Consider the following 9,378-nt stretch of genomic DNA (forward strand, 5'->3'; position numbering starts at 1 on the left):
CATTATAACCCCTTTGGATTTGTGGCGAAAATTTAAAATTTTTAAAATATAAATCGAATCAGAGACCAAAAATTTTCGGCTCGAAAAATGAAGAAAAAGTAAGGCTAACCCGATTAATAATAATAATAATAATCTGATTTATGCCGACGATCTTCAGATCTACATACAGTGCACCACGGATCAATTCGCGTATGCCGTTGCTCGGATGAATGAAGATGTGAAAGCAGTGCTAGGTTGGTCGCGACGCGTCTCGCTTAAACTTAACGTGTCGAAGTCCCATGCCGTTGACTGAAGAATACAAAGACAGTTGCCCTAATCGACTTTGGTGTGACAACCGAACATCGTCGTGCGCTTGCGCTCCCTGAGATGTTTCAACGGTAGAGTTGAGAACTTATTGAGGAACATCAGAGAGTTACCGAATTCGACATGATGCTGGCTCATTCTGGCTGCATTCACTTTCCGAGTAACACAGTCTTCGCAGTGATAAGCCCAAGCCAGTACTTAGCTTGTGTGTACTTACCGACTTGTCGGCGTTACAAGAAATTAGTAATGAGAATAAATTTCTTCTTTCTGAATTAATTAAAGTATAGGTACCCGAGAAAAGAATGTATTCATAGATCATAAATAATAATAGATCAGATGTGACAATGATGAAGAGACCAATAAGTATATGCGGTCCATGTAGAATATTAATATGTATCATCCATTTACGATTAACGCGTGATGCATACTATAAATTCTATAATTTTTCAGGAGACAAACTAGAACATCTACAATAATCGGTTATAATATGAAAATAGGAGAATTATTCATTTCGAAATGGGATTTTATTTGACACGCGCTCGATGTATTCCGTAACATTATTATCATATTTATGGCAACAAGTTTTCATTTGCTCTCTCGATCTTGAATTTTCGTAGGCAGAGCAGAAATGTTTTTCGAAACGTGTTCGTACGGAAAAAAATTCAGAGTAACTTTAATACATCACGGATGCGCTAATTTTGATCGAAATGAAATGGATGCTCCGTATATGAGACAGTATTCAATGCAGTGTCGTGATTTAAAGACGTATAAAGGTGATAGAGAGAGAACGAACGAAGCTTCTCAAACCTTTCAGTGTATTTTAACACACATTTGAAAGGTACAAGCAAAATTTTGTATGATACAACTGTCGCAAAACGGCAGCGTTATCAGCTGACCCGTTAACTGAAGGATATATCTTCAGACAACGGCTGACTATCGCAGAGCCGTATTTCTTGTATGAAATGTGAAAACTAAAATCATTATACATCATATGATATCATCATACGTCATACATCGTACATCGTCATACATAGTATTGAAGTTCGAAACCAAAGTTTGGATGCTCGGATGTTCAGAAAATGACGTCACCCAAATATTTTTTTCCCTCGACGTTATCGATCTATAGCAATCGTCGACCGCCAAAATTTCTCAGTCTAGTGACAACCGCGCAGTAGAGCGGACGGATGAGAATCGCGCTCCGCAGATTTCGAGTACCGGGTTCTCTACCTCCTCGATCCTGCGCTCCGGGTCCGCTACCACGTGGAACTAGACTTCCAGGACAAGCGCTCCGTAGCTCATTTGATAGTATTTTCTGATGATCTTTTTGGTAAAATGTGTCAATATAAAAATTATATTAATCCTCACACAATATTTTTGATCCGTTTCAATACTGTAAATATTTATTAGTATTCGAGGTATAACTTGAGGTTGTTAGCAGTGGTCGTTGGAGGTGGTTAGGGGTGGTAGCGGGTGATCAAGGTGGACAAGGAGGAGGACGAGGAGGACGACGATTTGTGCACGGTGAGTACCAGATCTTTATATTATTTAATGGCAATTGTAATTGTATTTTATCTGAAATATTTTAAACTTGTCATGTTTACGATAAATTATTTCGAACCACTTTCCGCGAAAACCCAAATTCAGTAGCTATCAATGCGCTAATGAGATTTCTATAATTTATTATAATTTTCTTATAATCTTCTTGGTGAAATGTGTCGATGAAAAACTTATATGAATCCTGAAACAATATTTTCGATGTGATCTAATATTTACTGAAAATATTTATTAGGAATCGAGGTATAACCCGCGGAGGTAAGCGGTGGTCGTTGGAGTCGGTTGGCGGTGGTTGGAGGTGGTCGGAGGTGGACGAGGAGGAGGACGAGGAAGACGAGGAGAACGAGGATTTGTGCTCGGTGAGTAAAACGTTTTTGTAATGTTTGATGGTAATTGTAATTATATTTCATCTAAAATATTTCTAACTTGTCATGTTTACAATAAATTATTTCAATTCATTATTCGCGCAAGCACATATTCAGTAGCTATAAATGCGATAGTAAAATTTATTATATTATCAATTAATTAAATAATTATATTAATCCTTACATAATATTTTTGATATATTCTTATACTGAGAATATTTATTACTATTCCAGGTATAACCCGAGGTGGTTATCGGTGGTTGTTGGATGTGGTTGGCGGTGGTTGAAGGTGGTCGGAGGTCGACGAGGAGGAGGACGAGGAAGACTAGGAGAAGAAGGTGGCTGAGGATTTGTGCTCGGTGGGTAAAATACTTTTATAATATTTGATGGCAATTGAAATTATGTTTTATCTAAAATATTTCAAACTTGTCATGTTTACATTAAATTATTTCGATTCATTTTTCCGCAAGCACATATTCAGTAGCTATCAATGCGCTAATAAAATTTATTATATTATTAATTAATTAATTAATTACATTAATCCTTACACAATATTTTTGATTTGTTCTTATACTGAAATAATTTATTACTATTCCAGGTATAATCCGAGGTGGTTGGCGATGGTTGGAGGTGGTCGGAGGTCGACGAGGAGGAGGACGAGGAAGACTAGGAGAAGAAGGTGGCTGAGGATTTGTGCTCGGTGAGTAAAACACTTTTATAATATTTGATGGCAATTGTAATTATATTTCATCTAAAATATTTCAAACTTGTCATGTTTACATTAAATTATTTAAATTCATTTTTCGCGCAAGCACAAATTCGGTAGATATAAATGCGCTAATAAAATTTATTATATTATTAATTAATTAATTAATTATATTAATCCTTACACAATATTTTTAATGTGTTCCTATACTGAGAATATTTATTACTATTCCAGGTATAACCCGAGGTGGTTGGAGGTGGTCGAGCTGGACGAGGTGGAGGACGAGGATTCGTGCTCGGTGAGTTTAACATTTTTACAATATTTGACGAAGTAGAATCAGCATCAGGAGTAGGATCAGGGGAAGATGTAGAAATAGGAGTAGAAGTAGGAGTAGTGGTAGGAATAGGACTCGGAGTAGGAATATGAGTAGAAGTAGGAATAGTAGGAGTTAGAGTGGGATTAGGAGTAGGAGTAGGAGTAGGAGCAGAAGTAGGTAGGGCGGGGTGGGACGTGAGAGGGGCGGGAAGGGGCGGGAAGGGGATATTGTCATATCAAGTTATCAGTAATAAGCAATTGCGGGTAAAATATTAGCTTACTTTTGTAAGTATTTATGAATATAGCCTCTATGAATATTCATTGTTGGTATATAAGTTCTGGCAACGTACCTACTTTCTGTAAGAGATGTTGAAGATTTTCAACATAATTATGTTTCAGTTCTGTGCCCCACCTAGTGATCCACTAGTACATATCCTCCGACGTGACATCGCTGTGCTACGTATAAAGAAGAAAAGATTTATTAAGATGCAGATTGCTCCTCTCTTCTTGCCATTGTGCTTTCAGCCGTTGTTGTGGTGTGTGTTTAAAATTAAGGACAGTATATAATATAGAATAACAGGTACAGCTACGAATATAGCACTACAATAAATCTTATAGAAATGAGCTCTCATTGAGATTTCTCTGTATTTATAACTCGACGCGAGAAGGCAAAAATCAATGTAATGCCATCTGTAAGGTAATTGGACTCGTATTTGCACTACGAGAACTCGTTGGGCATTTTGCGGTGAAGTTTGAAAAATTGTTGTACAAGAAATTAAATAACTATAAAAATGGATAAAAAATATTATCTCTAATTGTGAATGTAGCTAATACAGCTCTAACCGTATATTGATTATGTTACTGATCTGTTGTGACAAGATCGGAATTAGATAAGCTCTCTAAATACTCTTTTCTAGACTATTAATTTATATCATGTACATGTAAATGTATATGTCTTTAGTTTATACAATCACTGCACTAGGATTACCCTTGCCACGTTTTATGGTGCGCTTGTGTAATTTGTATATTATTAACCTTACGTTTTACTCTATTTGCGACAAGTTGTGAGTGTTTCTAAGTTCTTGGCAATTATTATATATACAGAGATATATAATCTATATACCATATATATTATACTATATACAGAGAGGTATACACAGAGGTTTTAGTATATTCACATACGGATTTCTGTGTATAGGTATACTTGAACTAAAATATCCTTATCTCTAATACGGAGTTCTTCGTAATTCGCATTTGTTCTTGTAACCCAATGTCCTACATACGATGGCAAAAATCTAGATCCAACTTAACTGAGTCCCAAAACCCTGTTGACGTAAAAGCAGCTATTTGATAGAAATTATAGTTTATAGTTTACACAGCCCATTGCATGATATTCATTATAAATACATATGTTTCAATGTATTTAGAAATAATTTATGAAATGTACAGAGGTCATGTGCAAATAATAAATGAATTCGACCGCAGTTTGATGTATTCATTGGAGCTTTAACAATAAATTTAAGCTTTGTTACTTCTCTTATTTTATTATGGATAATCAAAAACATTTCCGACTATTCGTGCTGTGGAAGCATGGGGATTAAACCAAATGTAGCAAAAGATTAGAAACAGTGTATGTAGAGTACGGGTATTTTTCTAATAATGCAAACACGTGCCGCTAGCTTAGTTTTGACACATCTAGAATACCACGCCTTGCGAATTAGCTTTCCAGACGGAGATGAATGATGAATTTTAAGGACTGCATTATCGTTGTTGAATACTCTATGCCTCATGGGAAACGAAAATCTGTAACGATAAAATTGATGCACCGGATCATCGTCGACTTTAACTTATAAAATGTCCTACCATTTTCGAACACCTCCTACCTCCCCCTGCCACCTCCGACCATCAATGGCCACTTTCGACCACCCCCTATCACCTTCTGCCAGCGCCGACCACCTCCAACCATCCTATTTACCTATATTACTGGATTAGCTATGATATGAAAAGAGAAGAATTATTCATTTCGAAATGGGATTCTATTCGACGCGCACTCGATGTATTCCATAACATTAGTATTCATAATTATTCCAACAACTTTTCATTTGCTCTTTCGATCTTGAATTTTCATAGGCATAGAATCGAAGCGCTGTTTTAGCTGGTCGCAAGTGAAGTATCTGCGTTGGGTGGAGGAGCAGAATTTATTTTTCGAAAAGTATTCGGATGGAAAAAAATTCAGAGTAACTGTAATACATCACGGATGCGCTAATTTTGAACGAGATGAAATGGATGCTTCGTATATGAGACAGTATTTAACGCTGCGTAGTGATTTAAAGACCTAAAAAGGTGATAGGGAAAGAAAGAACAAAGCTTCTTAACACTTCGAGTGTATTTTAACACACATTTGAAAGATACGAGCAAAATTTTTCATCATCCAACTGTCGCAGAACGGCAGCGTTATCAGCTGACCCGTTAACTGAAGGATATATCTTCAGTCAACGGCTGACCATCGAAGGGCCTGGCCGCTTGAGTCTGGAATCAGCAGGAGAGATAAAGTGCGTATTTCTTGTATGAAATGTGAAAACTAAAATCATTGTACATCATATCATATCATCATACATCATACATCATACATCGTACATCATACATCATACATCATACATCATACATCATCATACCTAGTATTACAGTTCGAAACCAAAGTTTGAATTTTCGGATGTTCGGAAAGTGACGTCACCAATCTAAAATCGGCTAGCCGAGTTCCTCAGTCTGGTAACAACCGCGCAGTAGAGCGGACCGTTTAGAGTCGCGCTCCGCAAACTTCGAGTACCGGGTTCTCAACCTCTCGGATCCCGCGCTTCGGGTCCGCTACGTATTTCGAGTACAGGGTTCTCAACCTCCCGGATCCCGCGCTTCGGGTCCGCTACGCGGTGAAACTCGACTTCCAGGATAAGCGCTCCGTGGTTCCTGGTTCATGTTTACAATAAATTATTTCAATTCGTTTTTCGCGCAACCCCAAATTCGGTAGCTGTCAGTCCGCTAATAAAATTTCTCGACGTCCAGGATAAGCGCTCCGTGGTTCCTGGTTCATGTTTACAATAAATTATTTCAATTCGTTTTTCGCGCAACCCCAAATTCGGTAGCTGTCAGTCCGCTAATAAAATTTCTCGACGTCCAGGATAAGCGCTCCGTGGTTCCTGGTTCATGTTTACAATAAATTATTTCAATTCGTTTTTCGCGCAACCCCAAATTCGGTAGCTGTCAGTCCGCTAATAAAATTTCTCGACGTCCAGGATAAGCGCTCCGTGGTTCCTGGTTCATGTTTACAATAAATTATTTCAATTCGTTTTTCGCGCAACCCCAAATTCGGTAGCTGTCAGTCCGCTAATAAAATTTCTCGACTTCCAGGATAAGCGCTCCGTGGTTCCTGGTTCATGTTTACAATAAATTATTTCAATTCGTTTTTCGCGCAACCCCAAATTCGGTACCTGTCTGTCCGCTAATAAAATTTCTCGACTTCCAGGATAAGCGCTCCGTGGTTCCTGGTTCATGTTTACAATAAATTATTTCAATTCGTTTTTCGCGCAACCCCAAATTCGGTAGCTGTCAGTCCGCTAATAAAATTTCTCGACGTCCAGGATAAGCGCTCCGTGGTTCCTGGTTCATGTTTACAATAAATTATTTCAATTCGTTTTTCGCGCAACCCCAAATTCGGTAGCTGTCAGTCCGCTAATAAAATTTCTCGACGTCCAGGATAAGCGCTCCGTGGTTCCTGGTTCATGTTTACAATAAATTATTTCAATTCGTTTTTCGCGCAACCCCAAATTCGGTAGCTGTCAGTCCGCTAATAAAATTTCTCGACGTCCAGGATAAGCGCTCCGTGGTTCCTGGTTCATGTTTACAATAAATTATTTCAATTCGTTTTTCGCGCAACCCCAAATTCGGTAGCTGTCAGTCCGCTAATAAAATTTCTCGACTTCCAGGATAAGCGCTCCGTGGTTCCTGGTTCATGTTTACAATAAATTATTTCAATTCGTTTTTCGCGCAACCCCAAATTCGGTAGCTGTCAGTCCGCTAATAAAATTTCTATAACTTTACAATCTTCTCATAATCTTTTTGGTAAAATATGTCGATAAAAAAATTATATCAAACCTTACACATTATTTTTGATCAGTTCTCACGCTGAAAATATTTATTAGTATTCGAGGTATAACCTGAGGTGGTTAAAGGTGGTCGGAGGTGGACGAGGAGGAGGACGAGGAGGACGAGGATTTGTGCTGGGTGAGTAAAACACTTTTATAATATTTGATGGCAATTGTAATTATATTTCATCTGAAATATTACAAACTTGTCACGTTTACAATAAATTATTTCAATTCATTTTTCGTGCAAGCACATATTCAGTAGCTATGAATAATCTTGTACAATTTATTATATTATTAATTAATTGATTTATTACATCAATTCTTACACAATATTTTTGATGTGTTCCTATACTAAAAATATTCATTACTATTCCAGGTATCACCCGAGGTGGTCGGAGGTGGACGAGGAGGAGGACGAGCTGGACGAGGAGGAGGACCAGGTGGACGAGGAGGAGGACGAGGTGGACGAGGAGGAGGCGGGGTGGGTCGTGTGGAGAGGACCTCTCCTCTCCTGAGAGGAGGGGAGGGGGAGGGGGAAGGGAAGGGGGGAGGGGGAGGGGGAGGGGGAGGGGGAGGGGGAGGGGGATGGGGGAGGGGAAGGGAAGGGAAGGGGGCGGGGGGGAGGGAGGGGTGGCGGGGCGGGGTGGAGGGGGGGGCTGGGGGGAGGGGGTGGGTGGGTGGGGAGCGGGAAGGGGGGAGGGGAGGGAGGGAGGTGGGAGGGGTGGGGGGCGGGGAGGGGGGAGGGAGGGAGGGACGAGAGTGGAGGACGGATGTTGATGCAAGCCCGTTACAGTTAATAGAGCAGTACAACCCCCCCCCCCCCCCCCCCCCCCCCCCCCCCCCCACCCGCACCCCTCCCTCCCTCCCCTCCCTCCCGACCACCCCACCCTCCCACCCCTCCCTCCCCCCCTCCCCCCTTCCCCGCTCCCCACCCCACCCCCTCCCCTAGCCCCCCTCCCCGCCCCCGCCCCGCCACCCTCCCCCTCCCCACCCCTTCCTTCCCTTCCCCCTCCCCCCTCCCCCTTCCCTCCCCCCTCCCCCTCCCCTCCTCTCAGGAGAGGAGAGGTCCTCTCCCACGACCCACCCCGCCTCCTCCTCGTCCACCTCGTCCTCCTCCTCGTCCACCTGGTCCTCCTCCTCGTCCAGCTCGTCCTCCTCTCGTCCACCTCCGACCACCTCGGGTGATACCTGGAATAGTAATGAATATTTTTAGTATAGGAACACATCAAAAATATTGTGTAAGAATTGATGTAATTAATCAATTAATTAATAATATAATAAATTGTACAAGATTATTCATAGCTACTGAATATGTGCTTGCACGAAAAATGAATTGAAATAATTTATTGTAAACGTGACAAGTTTGTAATATTTCAGATGAAATATAATTACAATTGCCACCAGATATTATAAAAATATTAATTAATTAATTAATAATATAAGAAATTGTATAAGATTATTCATAGCTACTGGATATGTGCTTGCACGAAAAATGAATTGAAATAATTTATTGTAAAACGTGACAAGTTTGTAATATTTCAGATGAAATATAATTACAATTGCCATCAAATATTATAAAAGTGTTTTACTCACCCAGCACAAATCCTCGTCCTCCTCGTCCTCCTCCTCGTCCACCTCCGACCACCTTTAACCACCTCAGGTTATACCTCGAATACTAATAAATATTTTCAGCGTGAGAACTGATCAAAAATAATGTGTAAGGTTTGATATAATTTTTTTATCGACATATTTTACCAAAAAGATTATGAGAAGATTGTAAAGTTATAGAAATTTTATTAGCGACACCGACAGCTACTGAATTTGGCTTGCGCGAAAAACGAATTGAAATAATTTATTGTAAACATGAACCAGGAACCACGGAGCGCTTATCCTGGAAGTCGAGAAATTTTATTAGCGGACTGACAGGTACCGAATTTGAGGTTGCGCGAAAAAACGAATTGAAATAATTTATTGTAAACATGAACAGGAACCA

At 39.9% G+C, this 9,378-nt stretch overlaps 1 protein-coding gene across 1 annotated transcript; it reads left to right on the plus strand.

Annotated features, from left to right (window-relative positions):
- Window positions 1-1,285: 1,285 nt before the first annotated feature.
- LOC138191091 (uncharacterized) lies at window positions 1,286-4,717 on the plus strand. Its single transcript, XM_069136991.1, has 6 exons — window positions 1,286-1,824; window positions 2,093-2,216; window positions 2,457-2,581; window positions 2,821-2,922; window positions 3,163-3,226; window positions 3,643-4,717. Exons 3-6 carry the CDS (start codon window positions 2,490-2,492, stop codon window positions 3,808-3,810), a joined length of 426 nt encoding a protein of 141 aa, XP_068993092.1. The 5' UTR covers window positions 1,286-1,824; window positions 2,093-2,216; window positions 2,457-2,489; the 3' UTR covers window positions 3,811-4,717.
- Window positions 4,718-9,378: the final 4,661 nt, after the last annotated feature.

This window comes from Neodiprion pinetum, chromosome 6 (genome assembly GCF_021155775.2).
Source record: "Neodiprion pinetum isolate iyNeoPine1 chromosome 6, iyNeoPine1.2, whole genome shotgun sequence".
NCBI classification, from domain to species: Eukaryota; Metazoa; Arthropoda; class Insecta; order Hymenoptera; family Diprionidae; genus Neodiprion; species Neodiprion pinetum.

Coding starts and splice junctions, on each gene's coding strand:
- LOC138191091 (XM_069136991.1), top strand. CDS start 2,490: ATGTGGTTGGCGGTGGTTGAAGGTGGTCGGAGGTCGACGAGGAGGAGG. Junction 2,582..2,820: donor TGGCTGAGGATTTGTGCTCG/GTGGGTAAAATA, acceptor TTACTATTCCAG/GTATAATCCGAGGTGGTTGG. Junction 3,227..3,642: donor AGGACGAGGATTCGTGCTCG/GTGAGTTTAACA, acceptor ATTATGTTTCAG/TTCTGTGCCCCACCTAGTGA.